General features: G+C 40.5%; 2 protein-coding genes, 1 long non-coding RNA gene and 1 other non-coding gene across 7 annotated transcripts in view; 2 read left to right on the top strand and 2 right to left on the bottom strand.

Annotated features, from left to right (window-relative positions):
- LOC135097495 (uncharacterized) overlaps positions 1 to 9,208 on the top strand; it is a 9,974-nt gene extending 766 nt beyond the window's left edge. The window contains exons 2-5 of one of the 2 annotated variants that reach the window (XM_063999446.1): positions 1,192 to 1,282; positions 1,745 to 1,908; positions 8,501 to 8,589; positions 9,062 to 9,208. In XM_063999446.1, the coding sequence (XP_063855516.1) occupies positions 1,226 to 1,282; positions 1,745 to 1,908; positions 8,501 to 8,589; positions 9,062 to 9,156 (405 nt within the window). In that variant the 5' untranslated portion in view covers positions 1,192 to 1,225 and the 3' untranslated portion in view covers positions 9,157 to 9,208. Of the gene's footprint in view, positions 1 to 1,191; positions 1,283 to 1,558; positions 1,909 to 3,606; positions 3,672 to 8,500; positions 8,590 to 9,061 lie in introns of those variants that run through there. The other variant, XR_010265741.1, reaches the window with a different exon arrangement.
- LOC135097497 (uncharacterized) lies at positions 1,422 to 8,614 on the bottom strand. Its single transcript, XR_010265744.1, has 3 exons — positions 8,496 to 8,614; positions 3,581 to 3,658; positions 1,422 to 1,563 (listed from the first exon to the last, which is right to left on the bottom strand). It is a non-coding gene; the product is annotated as an uncharacterized LOC135097497 (long non-coding RNA).
- LOC135097494 (uncharacterized) overlaps positions 8,730 to 20,000 on the bottom strand; it is a 22,755-nt gene continuing 11,484 nt past the window's right edge. For 2 of the 3 annotated variants that reach the window (XM_063999443.1, XM_063999444.1), the window contains 2 exons: positions 12,421 to 12,596; positions 8,730 to 9,477 (listed from right to left, as the gene is read on the bottom strand). In XM_063999443.1, the coding sequence (XP_063855513.1) occupies positions 9,454 to 9,477; positions 12,421 to 12,596 (200 nt within the window). In that variant the 3' untranslated portion in view covers positions 8,730 to 9,453. The remainder of the gene's footprint in view (positions 9,478 to 12,420; positions 12,597 to 20,000) is intronic. The other variant, XM_063999445.1, reaches the window with a different exon arrangement.
- Trnae-uuc (transfer RNA glutamic acid (anticodon UUC)) lies at positions 18,128 to 18,199 on the top strand. Its single transcript has one exon. It is a non-coding gene; the product is annotated as a tRNA-Glu (tRNA).

A 20,000-nucleotide genomic window follows, 5' to 3' on the forward strand; every position in this document is an offset into this window, starting at 1 on the left:
ATTGCCTGTGTTCAACTCGTATCTCCTCCCTCATTTATTTAAAAAGTATTTTGATCAGGAAGGATAGGAGAACAAAGTCTGCTATCTTTTTTCTTTTATTGTACGATTTTTTTTTTCGATGAAAAGTAAAAAAAAAAAAAACTGAAATATTTGTCAAAAATCAAAATCAACTCCAAACAAAAATGACGACAGCAGACTTTGTTCGCCTATCACAGTTTGATAAGCCGCAATAGCCCATTTGTCTGTAACACCAATAAAAACGGAGCAGATCATTTTTATATGCTAAAATCTGCCATTTTGAGATATTATGTCATAAAGTTTAAGGGGTGACTAATTCACCTATTGCAGCCAGGGACTTGAAATTCACGCGATATATACATCAGAATATGTTGAAAAAGCAGACATAGTTTTAGTTACTCCGATTGGTTTTGTATTATAAGGCCTAAAGCTATTCATGATTTCACCCTTAATTACCGGGTGGGAGGGGAGAAGGCGGGTGAAAACAATTTTTGTTATATTTCGCCAGATTTTTAAGTAAAAACCAGTGTTTAATTGTTTAAAAATAAATAAAATATTAATGCAAAAGATATCTAATGCAGATACATTGACTATTTGCTAGATTTACGAAAAAAGAAATAATTATATTATTTTTTTTTCGTATATCAATTTGAGAAAATAGTTAAACCTAGAATTTCGTGCTTTCTAATATTGTATGCAGCAAGAGAACCGTAGATATTCATGGGAGAGTGAAGAAGAACGGGCATGTCAGAAAAATATATGAAAAGAGAAAAAAAAAATGTAAAAAAAAAACTTGTGTGACATGTCTCGCAGCGGGCGAAACCGTGGGAATTTCATAACAGAAGACCTCTTTACATAAGGGGATTTTTTAGTTCTTATCAACGTTACATATATCAAAAGAAGCGGAAAAAAATTAGAAAATTATAAAAGAAAAAAAAAACTTTTTTCATGTCCGGATCGTACATCACCCTTGATGCAAAAAATGTCCGCGCCTGACGTTGTTAACACACACGACACACACTTCCCTTGAGAAAAGATAGTATGAATGTCTTCACGAGTGTCCTACTGTTTCATTTTAGAGCCCCTCCTCTTGATGACGACGCGCACACTGTCAGCTACACTTTGCAGCGTCTCTCTTACATTTTCCCCAATATCTTTGTATCTCCATTTCAGATGAATTGTTCTCTTTCCAAGGGTTGAGGAGAACATGGTCGTGGTTCAAGTGAAGCCACTACAGCCACTGCCTGACAAGTCTTCCACACTGGTGAGTGTTGTTCACTGGTGAGTGTTGTTCAAGCATGTCTTAGTATTGCTAATTCCTTATTTCCCAGAATATCTACCACTATATAGTGGAAATGCCTTACCAACACAAATAACGTCAAGCAAAAATAGACTCTACACTAAGTGATGAAAAACGTAGCATCATCCGCTGCACCAAACAATACAGCAGCGAAGTGACACTGCCAGGACTTGAACCAACACCTGCCTGCCTCACTGACACCTGCCGTGGTGCCAGGGAGTGCCGAGGCCCGTGCTGCCACCACGCTGAGAGAGGGAGAAAGAGAAGAGCATCAGAGAGGGATGACCGTGGCAGGAAGGATGGTGTGTTAGGTGACTGGTTCAGACAGTGACAGTGGACAGAAGAAATGCTGGAGAAAGATTAGACCACAGGTGGTTCATGTTGTACTAGTTCAAGGTTTGGCAGAAAACATTTTTTTCTAGATAGACAGTGGCAGCAAACACACAAGGGAGGATGGTGTGGTGGACAAGAGGATGCAGGGAGACGGCAGACAGAATGGAAGCTACAGATGAAAGAAGAGCAGGTCAAGCCATGGCAGCAGACAGACAGACAGAGACAGATTGGATCAGAAAGTATTATTATTTAGTGAGGTAAGGAACTGTACAGCCCTTCACAGTGCTGACTACTTGATATCAGAGGTGGTTCATGTTGGTTCAGTATTTCAGGATTTGGTTTGAAGCTGTTACGTGAAAAAAACAGTCTGAGGAATGAGAGGTTGTATTGTCACTCGTCAACAAAGTGGCAGAGTATTATTATAACATTTAGAGCCAAAGCAGTACCAGCTGCCTCAGTGTGTCATGTCCATTGTATACTGACAGTCTTGTGTACGCTAGTGGAGGAGAGAGAGGAACAAACCTTGAATCGTCCAAGGTAGAGTTTGTAGCAAAGGATTGAGCAAAGAGTTCAGCTTTAGAGATGGATGTGATAGCAGTGATGCCATCTGGTTGAAATAAAGGAGGGAAAGAAAAATCAAAGTTATTATAGATGTTTTTGGGTTAAGTGGCAGAAGTCACGGGGGACTTAGATCTTGAAAGGTTTTGACACTATTAATGAAGGAGTTTTTGGCTAGTTGGAGAACAGACTTGGCATGGTTCCGGGCAGAAATGTAAAGTGCATGAGATTCTGGTGATGGAAGGCTTAAGCACCTTTGGTGGGACACATCTCTCTCATGTATAGCAGGAGAACAAGCTATGTTAAACCAAGTTTTGGAGGTTTAGGTCGAGAAAAAGAGTGAGGAATGTACGCCTCCATGCCAGACACTATCACCTCTTATGCACTCGGCACACAGGGCGGTCTCCGTCACGGACGCAGTAGTCATTCCAAGGAAAATCAGCAAAATACCTCCTCAGGTTCCCCCAACTAGCATAGCCAACACGCCAGAGGCACCTTCGCTTAGGGGATCCTGAGGAGGGATTGGAGTGATAGGACAAGATACAGATACTAGATGTGATCGGAGAGCCCAACAGAGAAGAGAGGGTAACAGAATAAGCAGAAGGATTAGAGGTCAGGAAAAGGTCAAGAATGTTGGGCATATCTCTAAGACGGTCAGGAATACGATTAGAGTGTTGCACCAATTGCTCTAGGTCATGGAGGATAGCAAATTTAAAGGTTAGTTCACCAGGATGGTCAGTGAATGGAGAGGAAAGCCAAAGCTGGTGGTGAACATTGAAGTCTCCAAGAATGGAGATCTCTGCAAAAGGAAAGAGAGTTTGACTACTTAACTTCCAAAGTGGAGCACATTCTAAGGATTTCTTAGTCAGAGGAGTTAGGTGAAAGGTATACAACACAGATAAATTTAGTATGAAAGGGACTCTGTTGTCGTAGCCAGGTGGTGGAAAACCCGAAAGATTCAAGAGCGTGGGCACGAAAGCAGGTTAATTTCATTGCGCACATAAACACAACATCCAGCTTTGGATAGAGAAAGTAAGAGGAAACTGAAAAGGGGCTACTGTCAGTTGCCTCAGACACCAGGGTTTCAGTGAGGAAAGGATGATGAAGCTTAATAGAGGAGAGGCAGTGTTCTGCAACATTCGCGTTCAATCTGTAGAAGTTTAAGAAGAAAAACTGAGAGGGGTGTCAAGACATTTAGGGTCGTTACCAGATGGGGACTCCTAGGCTGGTATAGGAGTGTGTGTGTGTGTAATAAATAATTAGGTGGTTGTAGTTGTTTTGTGTGCAGGAAGAGAGATATCTCCATGACCATAACGTTTGGTACGAGTGAAAACATTCTTTGGTTTCCACAGATATTTACCACATACTTACACACTAGTAACAATTTCCACCTGTAGCACCAGAAGCAGTCTTCCTCACACGAACCGTTTCATTGCCGGGACTTGAAGGCTGCTGAAGCAATGTGGCGGAGGTCACGCCCCTTAAAGTATTATACTTAGTCAACACCATAACTAAAGCAAACACTTTAGTGCAGGTAGTTAAATAAGTGCAATCATTGTTCCAGATTCCTAAATTCACAAAGTACATAAACTCATTGTGTTAAACTCTGAGACATCCTTGCTAGCAATGTGTATTAGGCGAGTAGGACAGGGAATAAAACGTGTGAGTCCTAAGACAGCTGGAGCAGAACTACGAGTAACTTGTACCACACCTGCTATTTATTTCATTGGCTTCGACACAGATTAAAAATACACAGTGTGAAACCCCAAAACCCCGAACATCTGAGTAACTCAATTGAACCCCGAATAAACCCACCAACGTATCATTATGTTTCGGACCCAACACCCCCACTGAAACTAATGATGGGTATATACAATACAACACACATTAAATCAATACACACTCCTGTTTTAACTATCTACACACCCATAATAACTTTACTGAAATCACAAAGCTTTACTTTAGGTACAGGTTTAGTGAACATATCAGCAATATTTTGATCAGATGGTACATAGTTAAGTTGCACTACACCTCTCTGAACCTCTATCCTAATAAAATGGTATCTAATATCTATGTGCTTTGATCTCTGATGCTGGACAGGGTTTTCAACTAATTTTATGGCACCTTGGTTATCACAGTGTATAGTACAGCTGTTTATCGAAGTACTTCCTGTCATATCTTCCAGTAATTGCAATAAAAACTTTGCCTCTTGAGTAGCGGCAGACAAGGCCATATACTCGGCTTCACAAGTAGACAGAGCAACTGTTCTCTGTTTTCTAGTCTTCCAAGAGATTAATGGACCCCCACTGGAAAGTTGGAAGCTATACCCGGTAATACTTCTGCGATCTTGTGCATTAGCCCAGTCAGCATCACAATACCCAATCAAATTCAGTGACTCATCTGACTTTTTAAAAGTCAAACATTGATCAATGGTACCTTTCAAATATCTTAATACATGCTTGGCCATAGTGAGATGAGAAGTAGTTGGATTAGTCATATTCTGAGACAATTTAGTTACAATAAAGCACAAATCAGGTCTAGTACATGTCATTACATAGATTAGACTTCCAACTAATCCTCTATACATATTGATATCAGCCAGTTTTGATTCACTAGAACTAATACATACTTTGTTCACATCCATGTTACAAGGAGTATAGGCAGGTTTACAATGTTGCATACCAAATTTCTCAAGGATCTTTTCCACATATTTAGTTTGATTCATTTTAATTACATTATCATCACACACAAACTGTATACCTAGATACCAGGAAATTTTGCCTAGATCTTTCATCCTAAATTTATCACCCAGACTTTCCTTCATGTTCTTCAATTTTGCATCACTGCTGGCCGCAATTATTATGTCATCAACCCAAACTAATACATTGGTTACCTCATCATCAGTAATTCTGGTATAAAGACATGGGTCAGCAAATGACTGAGTTAAACTTAGGTCAACCAAATATGAGTGCAACAGTGAACTCCAATTTCTACCACTTTGTTTGAGACCATACAAGGATTTCTTTAATTTGTACACCAACTTCTCGCCACCATTACCCTCCACACAGAAACCCTTGGGTTGTTCAACATAAATTTCACAATCAATAGGTGCATTTAAGTAGGCAGTTTTTACATCCATTTGATGAACAACCAGGTCATGTTGTACAGCCAACTGCATTAAAGTTCTTACAGATGTGATCCTAGTAGTTGGGGAAAATGTTTCGTGATAATCTATACCTGCCTCCTGAGAGTAACCCTTAGCAACAAAACGAGCCTTGTACCTTGTCTCATTGTTAGGGTTAAACTTCAGGTCATATACCCACCTACTTCCCACAGCTTTTCTACCTTCAGGCAAAGTAGTAAGCTCAAAAGTCTCATTATCCTTTAGAGTTTTCATTTCCAATTCCATAGCTTCTCGCCATTTATCAGAATCAGGGTCATATACCCACCTACTTCCCACAGCTTTTCTACCTTCAGGCAAAGTAGTAAGCTCAAAAGTCTCATTATCCTTTAGAGTTTTCATTTCCAATTCCATAGCTTCTCGCCATTTATCAGAATCAGGAGATGCAATAGCATCTTGATATGTATAAGGTACACTGGCTAGTTTATAGCAATAGTCAACAGTACAATTCACAATACTATCCAAAGCCTCATCCATTTCATCACCAACAATACAGTCACCAAAATATATGGGTTTACGTTTTACTCTTTCTGACCGCCTTAAACACACACTGTCCTCTGTTTGGTTACCAACTTCTGGGCTAGCTTCAGTGTCAGTACTACGTGTTGTAGTCCAGTCACATTCACTACCCCATGCTACATCTGAACTTACATCTACGCTAGGCCTGGTAAATTTGACACATCCAACTTTCCTTACTGTACCAGTCTTTGGAAAATATACAAGGTATGCTGGACTAGACTTATCATAGCCTACTAAAATTCCATCCTCACTTCTGGCATCAAGTTTTTTCTTCTGTTGTACATAGGCATAACATACAGAACCAAAAATGTGCATATTACTAATATTTGGCTTTTTACCTGCAAAAGCCTCGAATGGAGTCTTCTTAATCCTAAGGTTATAACATCTGTTTCTAATGTAAGCAGAGGCCATAACGGCATACGTCCACAGAAACTTTGGCAGACCAGACTATTAGTAAACATCTGGCCATTTCAAAAAGAGTACGCCAGCCTCTTTCAGCGGTACCATTTTGGTGAGGTGAGTAGGGAGAAGACATTTCATGCTTGATTTTATTTTCCACGAGTAAATCTGCGAATGCATTAGAAGTAAATTCCGTACCTTCATCACTTCTGAGACATTTCACTGAGCCATAGGGAGAAATGTCTGCTATGAAATGCTTAGTTGCCTGTAAGGTGTCACACTTATATTTGAGGAAGTATATCATGATAAGACCGGAGTAATCATCAACAAAACTGAGTGCATACTTAAAACCGTCCTTGGCAACAGGATCAATGGGACCAGCTAGGTCACAGTGTACCATATCTAGTTTAGCTTTTGAACGCTCATCAGCTTGTCTGTTTCTAAACTGAGTCATTTTCCCTTTAACACAAATGCCACAATCAAAGTCCTTTTTGTCACTAATTTTCATCCCGGTCACTACACCTTCAAGTTTCAAAATATCACTCACATTACAATGACCGAGAATTTCATGCCACTGTCTCAATGTATAGGACGCCCTATTTGAACACACAGTATTGTTTAAGAAATACAGTCTACCATGCTTAACTATGTCAAACTTTGTACCGTTTGTAGATGTTAACTCTGCAGAATTTGGTTTAAACTCGATTGATGCACCCTTCTCAGTGGCAGCTTGAACCGAGAAAATATCTTGCTTGAAGGAAGGTACATAGAGAGCATTTTCCAGAATTGTTGTATGAACATTACCACAAGAGTCTACAAGGGTAACACAGGCATCACCTTTCTTTTTAACCAGATTATTTGTTCTACTACCATCAGCTAGTTCAATAAAATGTCTCTCAGGATCAAATTGCTTGTCAAAACACACAAATTTGGAGTCATCATTGATTATATGAGTAGTTGCACCACAGTCCACCATTAACTTGTTAACCACAACACATGATTCAGTCTCTGATCTCCGAAGCCCCACTTTAAACACAAAACTGTGGCTCTGACTGTCATAATCATCACTATAATCTTTTACGTTCCTGGCAGAGTCTTTACCACTGTTACCCCCCGAACTCTTCCAACAAAACTTCGTATCGTGGGAGTTATTCCTGCAGTTCTCACACCATCTTCTTAAAGTCTGGTTCGGTCTAGAGACACGGCAGTCGACCGATTTGTGACCCTGAAGACCGCACTTGAAACACGTACCACTGAATTTACGAGACTCTATCCTCATCACTCTGTCACTGTCACTTTTGTCGCCGCACGACTTCTCTGTCTCCTCGAAACTTCTGAGAGACACCTTGAACTCGGCAAATGTCAATGCCTTTTCTCTTTGTGTAATTACAGTCATAAATGGCTTGAATTCCGTAGGTAAACCCTTAAGCACCATTGCCACCAACAAGCTGTCACTAATAGTTTCACCAGACGTTTTAAGTGCAGTTGCCGCCGTCTCGGCTCGAATCACATAGTCTGTAACACTCTCGTTTTCTCCCTTAAGCAACGTTGTGAGCTCCGTGTACAGTGATATGACCTTGGGTTTACCTTTCGATAAGTAGTGTTCCCGTAAAATCCTCAGTGCCTCACGTCCATCGTCCTTCGCATCACGCATCACAAGGGATAGACTACGGTCATCCAGGAACTGAATCAACTCCGCAAATGCCTCGGCATTTTTGGTAACGTCTGCAGCAGTCGTACTTGATGCAGGAGGATCAATCACATTATGCAATTTCTGTAGCCGCATGTAGCCCAAAAACTTCACTTCCCATAACTCGTACTTGCGCTCATCACCGTCAAAATACAGTCTGTTCCTGGGCCCATAACCTGTTAAACTCTGAGCCATCCTTGCTAGCAATGTGTATTAGGCGAGTAGGACAGGGAATAAAACGTGTGAGTCCTAAGACAGCTGGAGCAGAACTAACTTGTACCACACCTGCTATTTATTTCATTGGCTTCGACACAGATTAAAAATACACAGTGTGAAACCCCAAAACCCCGAACATCTGAGTAACTCAATTGAACCCCGAATAAACCCACCAACGTATCATTATGTTTCGGACCCAACACATTGAAAGTTTTTAGTGCAGGTAATTAAAGTTTTAGTGAAATAATTGTTCCTATTCCTAATGTTGTGTGGTGCATTACCTCAGACAGGCCCACTGGAAGCTGTCAGCCTGCTGCGGCACGTGGCAAGAACCAAGTGTTGAGGAGCACACGTTGTCCCTTCACCAGTCAGCAGGTTACAAAAAACAATGCAGTATTTTTTTGTTGAGTAATCAAAGTAATGAAATGTAAATGATAAAATGTCAGTACTGATTCAGTGTCACACTCCACCATGGCAAAGACTGCCGGCTGAGTAATATTTAAGTTGTATTAGTGAGACTCTACTCAATGTTAATTAAGGCAGGTGGAAGAAAATAGTTAAAAATGTATCATAGTACAAGAAAATGACACTTCAAAGTGTAAACACATCTTTAACAAGTAGACTTGAATGGTCATTAAGTAGTACAGCAGACCCTTCCTACAGTAAATTCACTATTATTTGTTGACTGGCCTTACTGTCTCATTATTTTACTTTGCTTATTATTCTGTTTTGTTTTCTCATTAATACTTGAGTGCCTTCATTTTATCTCTATTATTGTGACTTTGTCTCTCATTATGTTGCTTATGTTGTCTACTCTCATTATCTGATGGACTGCTCGCCTTCACAGGTCTGGGCGGCTCGGAAGTCTCACTACAAACTGGAGATCCATTCTCTTGGACACAGCTGGAGTCGGACACAAGATTCAAGAGGGAGTCATTTTAACGAGAGCTTCAGGCAGAAAATTCGAGTGGATTTTCATTTCTAAAAATATCTTATTTTTGGGGGGGGGATATTTTGAATCCTTCTTTGTGGAAAAATAACTCCAGATATTATGATTCTAGCTGGAAGTTGACCTGAGCAATGTAGGGTTTGCTGCTGTGAGATTATCACCAAGGCACAAGTGTCCGGGATTTAAAGATGATGGAAATGTGTCCTGTGTGCTGCTGTGCTGGGAAGAGGAGAGGAACAGCAGCAGTGGTGGGGCTCTGCTGCTGCTGTCACTAGTGCAGCTGCCTTCCCTCAACATACTGTGTCTTCTCTCACCTGCAATGAACAACTATGAACAATACTTTTGCGATGAAGAACAGTGAATAACACCTCTCCCCATATGGTTGCAAGTCTCTCTCTCTCTCTCTCTCTCTCTCTCTCTCTCTCTCTCTCTCTCTCTCTCTCTCTCTCTCTCTCTCTCTCTCTCTCTCTCTCTCTCTGCACAGTCCCACAGTATGTCCCCCACAGTATGTTTACAAACCCACAGTGACTCCCCACAGCCCCTCACCAACACCCTCACCAACAATTGTCTCCACACACACACACACACACACAATTACATACACAAATGTTGCAATCTTGTACACACACACACACACACACACCATTACATACACAAATGTTGCAATCTTGTACACACACACACACACACACACCATTACATACACCAATGTTGCAATCTTGTACAGTGTCTACAATAAAGAATGAAACCAAAATCGACAAGCCTAATTTTCTTGCGGCCTGCGTGAATGTAGTGAGGCTCACAATGTGTGTGTACAAGTGAAGAGTATATTAGATGCATGATTCAAAAATATGAGGCTTGCACAAAAATACAGGACACAACTTGATGAGTATGGTGAGTCAAGTGTGAGTGTCAAATGTGAGTCAAAATGCTCAACTTTGAATTAACCTACAACAAAAAGTGACTAAATAAACACACTATGAAAAAATATAATCTCATCACTAAACACTGAAAAAAATTATATACACCAACACAAAGTAAATAAATAAATGAAGACTAAGTAAAGCAAATTAATCTGAACGCCAAATACACAAACCAACATAGTCGTATATTTTTAAATACTACGGTGAAAGATAATGAAGCTTAAATATTGAAAGGGAGAGAAATTTTATGTGGTCTTCTTAAATCTCTCTCTCTCTCTCTCTCTCTCTCTCTCTCTCTCTCTCTCTCTCTCTCTCTCTCTCTCTCTCTCTCTCTCTCTCTCTCTCATACACAAACAAATAATAAAAAATAAATAAATAAGTAAACAAATAAAATACAAGCAAATAATAATAATAGCCATCCCCAAACCAATCCAGTGCATCCACACCAAGCCACACCAAGCCATCCCTATCCAGCCAATCACGAGCCAGCACACACACACACACACACACACACACACACACACACACACACACACACACACACACACACACACACGCGCGCGCGCGCGCAAACACACACATACACACAGAGGATTGGGAGAAAGGGGAAATAGAGAAAAAGGAAAAGGAAAAAATAATGAAAAAAGGGATGAGGGAGAGAATACGAGAAAAAAATGGCGAAACAAGAGGAAAATGGGAAAAATAAAGGAAAAATACGAATAAAGACAAAAGGAAAAATGAAGAAGAGGGAAAAAAAGGGGAAATGGAGTGAGGAGGGGAACACTTAGGGAAAACAAACCAAATAATAGGGCATTACATTGTGATTAGGTGCAGCAGGGATGGATCATGAGGATTAGAGAGAGAGAGAGAGAGAGAGAGAGAGAGAGAGAGAGAGAGAGAGAGAGAGAGAGAGAGAGAGAGAGAGAGAGAGAATCTGGTCAGGAATTTAATTTTGTGTTAGTGGTTGACGCCATTCTCTCTCTCTCTCTCTCTCTCTCTCTCTCTCTCTCTCTCTCTCTCTCTCTCTCTCTCTCTCTCTCTCTCTCCTTACAACAGTTTTCTCTTTCTGCTTACTATCGCTCTTATCTTTCGTTGAGAGAGAGAGAGAGAGAGAGAGAGAGAGAGAGAGAGAGAGAGAGAGAGAGAGAGAGAGAGAGAGAGAGAGAGAGAGAGAGAGGAAAACATATTACACACACACACACACACACACACTTTTCACAGGCAAGTTAACAACTTTAATAAAAAAAAAATAACCCTTTTTACCTTACCTATCACAATAACCCTTTTTTACCTCCTATCCCTTCCCTTCCATATGAAACCGAGTCAATAAGAAATATCACTTGCTTCTCTCCTGTAACTTATAATGAAACGCTCGAATTAATTCATAAGGTGCACAAAGGAGCTTAATTAGTGAACAGGAAAGATTAAAATGCATTGTGGGAAAAAAAGGTGAAATATGAATGAGTTTGAGGGAAGGTGTGTGTGTGTGTGTGTGTGTGTGTGTGTGTGTGTGTGTGTGTGTGTGTGTGTGTGTGTGCGAGGCTTAAAAGGTAATGGATTTTACAAGTGAAGAATGTAAAGTATTGTATCCGAAAGCATAAGGGATTGGACGCCCTGAGTGAAGCGATTACAGGTGTCTATTGTTCCCGTGGTTGATATATTGAGACAGCTTGTCCGCCACCTTGAAATTTCTTATACAGGGTGTAACGAGAGTTTCTGCAAATACTGAAAGAGGTGAAAGAACGTGTAATTGTAAGTAGAGAATGTTGTATACACATATGCATTTTAAGGCTTTGTTTACCCGTCAGAGGAGTTGAAAATGTACGGGACTCGCGGGTGTGCTCTGTGACATGACGGACACACGGTTGCGTTGTCGCAGCCTCGGAGGTGCCACTTGCTCAAATTACGAGTGGTTTAATCTTATTTTTTTGCAGGCTGTGAAATGTTGCAGTATCTTATAACAAGACAAATGGTATAAAAAAAACATATAATTTACCGATAAGCATTACATGACAACATTATTGCGGTGATTAAAAGTACTCCTGTAAAATGCTACGTGGCATCATCAAAGCAAGGTAACAGGGGAACCGAATCCAAGTGACCTTGAAAACAGCTGAGTGATGATGCCACGTAGCATTTTACAGGAGTACTTTTAATCACCGCAATAATGGTGTCGTGTAATGTTTATCGGTAAATTACATGCCTTTTAATATAATTTGTCTTATTATAAGATACTGTAATATTCCACAGCCTGCAAAAAATAAGATTAAACCATTCGTAATTTGAGCAAGTGGCACCTCCGAGGCTGAGACAATGCAGCTGTCTGTACTTCACCTCACAGCTACACGCAGAGCACAGCAACGAGTCCCATACAATTTCAACTCTGACGCACGCCGCCCACCACCAGGATCGGCGGGTCGGACATGATGCGGAAGAAGGCGCGGGAGCTGAAGTATTCATCCGCCGTCCACCGCTCCCCGTCGATGAGAGAGCTGCTCCTTGTGTCACAGCTGAGGAAGAGAGAGGTGAGGGTTAGGTCACTCCTGCAGGAACACGAAGGAAGAACGAAACACCAATAGACATGGGCACTCGGAGGGATACAAAGGAAACACAACAAGTAAAAGATAACGACAAGAGGTTGAAATCGATCATAAATGAAGAACAAACAGTAATAGATAAGAGCAAGGGGTTAGATCACTCACAAAGAAATACAAATGAAGAACAAACAACATATCTAACTTGTATTTTGGTTCTTCCGAGGCCGTCTGTGACAAGGCACACTGAGCAATCCTGTAAAGTGGATGTAGGCTGTAAAATGCAAGGATGCAGGCCCGAAGAGAGAGGGAGGGAGGAAGGGAGGAAGGAGGGAAGGAAGGAGCGTAGGAGAAAAGAAGGGGATAAATAAAAGCAAAGCCATTCCCCCCCAAAAAAAATAAATAAATAAATAAAATAAATAAAAGCAAAACGGAGAATAAAAGAAGAAAGGAAGGTATGAACAAAAGGAGAGGGAAAGGAAGAAACGGAAAAGAAAAGGGGAGAAATCAAATGAAAGAAAGGAAGGCAGGAAGGATAAAAAAAAAAAAGCGAAATAACGGAAAGGTAGAAAACGAAGAAAGGAAATCAAATAAATACAATAAGGAAAGAAGAAAGAAAGAGGAAGGAAAACGATGCCATAAGTAATGAGAGAGCAAAACGAAAAGAAAAAAAAAAAAAACAGACAAGACTTAAATAGACAAGAGAGAGAGAGAGAGAGAGAGAGAGAGAGAGAGAGAGAGAGAGAGAGAGAGAGAGAGAGAGAGAGAGATAAACAAGGTCCGAGAGTGGCGAGGATGGGGGAGGCTGGAGGGTGGTGAAGGAAGGGGAAAGGGGAATGGATGAGCAGGATAGGGCAGGAAAGGGAGGAGAGGCAGTGAAGGGAAGGAGGAATAATGATGGCAGAAAGGTAAGTGAGGGAAGAGGGACCGTGAAGGAAGAATAGGGACGTTGTTGTAACCCAACAAACAAAAAATTAAACATGTAACAAGAAACAAGAATGAAACAAGAATTAAGAAATGAAGAAATGAAAAGGGAAATAAGAAGAAGAAAGAATAAATGAGGGAAGAAGATAATAAAAACGACAGCAGGTATCAAGAAGGTATCACCACCCTGATAGATAAGAGACGAGACGTGACCACCGAGGAGAACAACAAGGTGCGGTGAGTCATCACAAGACCAACAGGGCCGGAGATTAGCACCAGATTACAAGAAGAGGTACTCAGGTGACCATCACTGAATTAGTATACGAGGAAAGCAGAGGTCACCGGAAAACAGGTGACGTGGACAACACGGACAGCCGGCACACCATAGGAACCGCCGCCTCCTTGTTCCTGATTAGAAGATGCGATTACCAAAGCTACTCGAGAATGAACCTTAGTGAAAGTTAAGGGAAAATAAACTGTATGATCGAAGTACGGGGAAGATAAATATAGTTCCTTGAAAATGGATCTTAGGGAAAGTATAGGAAAATGAACCATATGATCAAAGTATGAGAAAATAAATATAGTTACTCGAAAATGAACCTTATTGAAAGTTACAGGAAAATGAACTGAATGATCGAAATATTGGAAAATCAATGTTATGGCAGCGGAAGCCTTGCTGGGGCAAAAGGTCGCTCTAACAGCACGTGTATATTACAAGGTGTAGGAGACGGGAATAGACAGAAGCAGACAGAGAGACAAGCTAGACAGAGCTGTCAGACCAGAGAGGGTCAGGATGGGCAAGCCGCCTGTCTCAGTTACCACTAAGTAGAGCCACACAGTTGTAATGCTGTCACAGTAAAATGTTGGTGTTATATATTGACAGAGAGGAATTGGGTAGTGTAGGATGTGTTCCTCATTGAATATTACCTGCCAGGTTTGTGTAGGATGTGATTTATTAGTAAGTATTAAGTATGTGAAGTGATTTGAATCGGAAGTGTAATGTGAAGTGTTCCAGATATTTAATGGTATTTATCTGAAGAGAGATGAAACCATTTTCGTAGTTTTTCCTTGTTGTCGGAAGTCGAATATCATATGAGTGTAAATATATGTAAATAACACAAATTAGATAAAAAAAAAATAAAAATAAACAAAGCGTATCCATGAACCCACAAAAGCCAGTCTTATAGATTAGGGAGACAGCAAGATTGTGCAACGTAGAAACACGACAACGTTGAAGGAAGATCAATGAAGGAAGGAAAGCTAGTGAGGGAAGGAGGGCCCGGGAACAGTGACGTGAGGAACAGTGGAGGAGGGAGAAATGAAGGAAGGATGAACAGTAAAGGAAGGAGAAGTAATGAAGGAAGAAGGGACATTGAGAGAAGGCTGGTCAGTGACGGAGGGACATGGAAGGAGGGGTAGTGAGAGAGGAGAGCCAGGGAAGAAGGGAAGTGATGGAAGGAGGACCAGTGAAGGAGGGGTAGTGAGGGAGGAGAACAATGAGGCAGGAAGGGACAAGGAAGGAGGGCGGTGAGAGAGGAAGTGAAGGGAGGAGGGATCGTGGATGGGGGATGATGGATCTCAAACACCTGAAGAACAAAAAGATTGCTGGAATGGTGCAGGTCTGGGTGTCAATGTACTGCTGGCTGGAACGTGAGGGATGCCTGGAGTGTGGGAGCATGACTGGACTAAGAGTGACTATGTACGACTGGAGCGTGGGTGTAGGAGTGACTGTGAGTGTGTGACTGGAATGTGACTGGCAGGATTGTGACTATCTATCTGTCTATCTATGACTGCAATGTGAAATACCAAAGCGTGAATGACATGAGTTTAAATGTATGACTAAATTTTGCATGAGTAGAACGTGGAGAACATGTGCACGAAGGACTGAAGAGTGGATTTGTAACTGCAACAAGCCAATCCAGGCCAAGCCAAGCCAAGCCGTGTAAGGGGAGGCACGTTAAGTCAACCACACACTTTTGATGAGTTATGGAGCTTGAACTAGTGGTGGTGGTGATGTGTGTGTGTGTGTGTGTGTGTTGCTGTGTCGTCAGTTGCAAGTGCACATGAGTGAACAGAGAGAGAGAGAGAGGAGAGAGAGGAGAGAGAGAGAGAGAGAGAGAGAGAGAGAGAGAGAGAGAGAGAGAGAGAGAGAGAGTGAGAGAGAGAGAGATGAGAGAGAGAGAGAGAGAGAGAGAGAGAGATCCAATTCAATACGTCACCAACACACACTTTCATCTTTTTTTTAATTATTTTTTAAGGATCACTATGACTTATCTTTTAAATTCAAGGTCTTAGAGGGAAACCAGAGAGCCATTGTATTAAGCCTTCCCAAACCCTGAATTTCTCGCCTCTTTCTTCAGTAGTCTCCCCGCAACACCATCCCTTCGCTGTCTGCTCTTCACGTGTACACAAAGGTAACCTGAGTGTGTGCCTCGGTTTTTCAATGCGCCCCATACTTGCAGTTCTTACTTGATATTAGACAATGGCTAGCTTCCCTGGGATGATTCTTTATTGTTAACACACACACACACACACACACACACCACACACACACACAACACACGCACACCACACACACACACACATCACACACACACGTGTACATGCCGACAAGACAAGGAAGCAGGCAGGCAGCTAGACAGACAAAAGAGGCAGACTGAGATAGATGAACACAGACAGACAGACAAGACAGATAGACTAAAAAATAAACAAACAGACAGACTGACAGGACAGGCAGACAGACGCACAGAGAAACAAACAAACAAAAACAAAGATGGACAGAGAGAGACACAAAGGCAAACATTAAAAAAAAAAAAACAGCTAGAGAGAGAGATCGTATTCACACACACACACACACACACACACACACACACACACACACATACACACACACACACCCACACAACACACACAGATAGTTTGTGTGGCAATGAAAATGTTGCAATATAGAGTAGTTTCCAGTAATGATAAATAATAAAAATACTGAAAATAAAAGGAAAATAAGTGGGTAGTTTGTGGTAACAAAAAATGCAGCACTCAAAAGTAGTTTATAAGCAATGAAAGACGATACAATAAAATGAATAAAAATGGAATGAAATAAGATGAAATATATTAACAAAAAATAAGATAGTTTAGAATAATAAGAAGGCAACAACCTAAATGAAGTTTAGCATACAGGACTAATTGCTGGAAATGAGCGTGTGTCAGGTGTGAGGCATGTAGAGGCACAGGAGGAGTCAACAGTGGAGGGAATGTATGGAATATGTTGAAGGGGCGAGGGAAGAGTAAGAGGACTGAATCATGCGAGGAGTGAATGCAACGACAACAACAAACCAGGATTCTTCTGCTTGTTGGGGAGTTCCTTCAATAACATGGGGAGACAAACACTGATCATGGCACACAGAAAAATACACGGATACAAAACAATAACGACAATCACAACAACCACCACCACCGACCACAACAACATTCGGTTCCCATGCCCAGGTCGCCGCTGCAGCCAAACGTGCGGGACCGAGGGCGTCTCTCCCTTTTCACAATCACGCGCCCCTGCCATTACGCTCTGGGCCATACAACTCCATTACACTAAATTAACAGCTAAAAACGAATCTAACTATGCACACGCGGCTGATGCTAAGCCTGAGTGACGGCAGTATTAATAATTATTTCATAGGCTACAGACTCATCCCCTCCCCTTCCCTTCCTCCCTCACATCTCTCGCTCATGAAAAATATGCGATAAAAAACGAAAACTAATCCTGAAAACTATTGTTCGTGTTTGGTGACGTGTTTTAATTGACGTGGACTTGACCCCTGTTGTCTGCGAGGTGGTGGGCGGGAGGGAGGCGGGGGCGTTAGCTGGGTCAGTCATCACGGTGCTGATAACGGTACAAGACAAATATTCCTTTGACTTTAGAACGCAGACATTGTCGGGAACGAGGCGCCGACCAGTGTGATGAGGCCATTTCACGCCAGACTGACTGAGGCATGGATTCAGAAATGCTCACCTCTCTCACCATGACTACCTGTTTTCAAAGGCTACAAAGATGTTGTGTGTGTGTGTGTGTGTGTGTGTGTGTGTGTGGTGTGTGTGTGTGTGTGTGTGTGTGTGTGTGTGTGTGTGTGTGTGTGTGTGTGTCAACTTTATTCGAAGCATAAAATAAAGAACACTTTATGAACTAAGTGTGTATATATTTCCACATCAAAATAAATCTATAGAAGAAAAGAAGAAAAATGAAACATATTTATCATGATCACACACACACACACACACACACACACACACACACACACACACACACACACACACACACACACACACACACACACACACACACACACACAAAAGCACACACCTACCCAACCAGCCACCAAAAAACTCAATAGGTCCCGGCATCCTTTCAATGTAAGTCACTTTGTCGAGACCCAAGACTAAAAATATGATTTCAAGCGAGAGAGAGAGAGAGAGGAGAGGTGAGAGAGAGAGAGGAGAGAGATAGAGAGAGAGAGAGAGAGAGAGAGAGAGAGAGAGAGAGAGAGTGTCTGGCACGCCTCCGCACAGGGGATGCTCCGAGGATCAGTAATTCCCATGTGGTCTAGTGGCTAGGATACCTGGTTTTCATCCAGGAGGCCCGGGTTCGATTCCCGGCATGGGAAAGCAACGATTTAGAGTTATAACAAGGGGGACATAAGCAAAATTCTTAGGATCAGCAACCAGGACAGAACAAGAAATAACGGGTTCAAGCTTGAAAAATTTAGGTTTAGGAAAGAGGAAGAAATTGGTTCTCAAATAGAGTGGTGGATGAGGAGGAACGGACTTGGTAATCATGTTGTTTAGAAACTAAGACATTAGGGAGCTTTAAGAGAAGATTAGACGGATTTATGGATGGGGATGATAGGTGGAAATAGGTAGGATTTTCATACAAGGATTGCCACGTGTAAGTCTGGTCGCTTCTTGCAGCTTCCCTTATTTCTTATGTTCTTATGTAACGTAAACCCCAAACACCATCAAACACCTCTCTCACTTAAACACTTAAACACTTTATTATGTTTGTCATTTTAACAGTTGAGTTAAGAACTTAATATAATTTTATAACAAACAAACAGCCCTTAGCAAGCAACTGCTTTATGGGCAGACAAAAAAAAAAAAAAAAATTATATATTTATATATTAGGACTAATTATAAAAGTAACTTAAAAAAAAAAGAAAAAAGAAAGAAGAAGAACATTTAATCCTATATATTAGAGTAATAAAACACTTGTCCATATAAAGAAGAATTATCCTTGAGTTTTTACCTTGTGCAATAACAGGAAATCTAAATTTGTATCTATAATAATAATAATATGGGTATATGAAAATATAAATAAGTTGCTAAGTCTAAAGGAACTCCTCATATGAAGCACAAATTACCTTTGTTGATAACTAATAATACTGATTTTGGGAGAAATTTGCACAGAACATAAGATAAAATAGCACTTTAACAAATACTTAATAATAATAATGATAATAATAATAATAATAATAATAATAATAATAACAATAATAATAATAATAATAATAATAATAATAATAATAATAAGAAGAAGAAGAAGAAGAAGAAGAAGAAGAAGAATAAAGATACTGACACTAATAATACAATGTAAATGCATGAAGAATTAATCAATACTAGGAGAAAGTTGAATAAATAAGATACAAGAAAATATAGTATATTAATAGATATACTTTTCACTATTTCCATTTCACAATGAATTATTGACTACTGTGATGATACTAGTACATGAGGGTAATGTCTGATGAGCTAGCATATAACATATAACAAGCGTATAACATGTGTATAACTAATAAGCGTATAACAAATGACTCTTTAATTTTGTTTTGAAGCAGGATAGACTCTTTGATTGTTTTATATCACCTGGTAAATAATTCCAAATCTTAGGTCCTATATACATGGTGGAGTGTTTGAACAGTGTTAAACTAGGTCTGGGAATGTAGAGTGAATACTGGTTTCGAGTTTGGTAATTGTGCAAAGGTTGTGTAATGTAGTTACTTAAATTTAATGTTTTGTACATGAATGATGCAATGGAGAGTTGAGATAAATCAGCAAGGTTTTAGGATATTGAGACTTTTAAATAATGGTTGAGTATGTTCATTAAAATCACTGTTTGTTAATATTCTAATAATTTTCTTATGAAGTATATTAACCTGGGATAGATGACAAGGGTAGGTTTGGGACCAGATAGGATTACAATAGGTAAGGTGTGGGTATATATGAGCATAGTACAGACATTTAAGAATTTTAATTGGGGCAAAGTGTTTTACTTTGAGAAGTAGGGGAATGATTCTGGATAGCCGTAGACAGAGATTGGAGATATGGTGCTTAAAAGTTAGGTGTTTGTCAAAAATTACACCAAGGAATTTTATTTTGTCTACTTGTAAGATACATTCATTTAGTATGGTT

The sequence above is a fragment of the Scylla paramamosain genome, unplaced genomic scaffold, assembly GCF_035594125.1.
Source record: "Scylla paramamosain isolate STU-SP2022 unplaced genomic scaffold, ASM3559412v1 Contig23, whole genome shotgun sequence".
NCBI classification, from domain to species: Eukaryota; Metazoa; Arthropoda; class Malacostraca; order Decapoda; family Portunidae; genus Scylla; species Scylla paramamosain.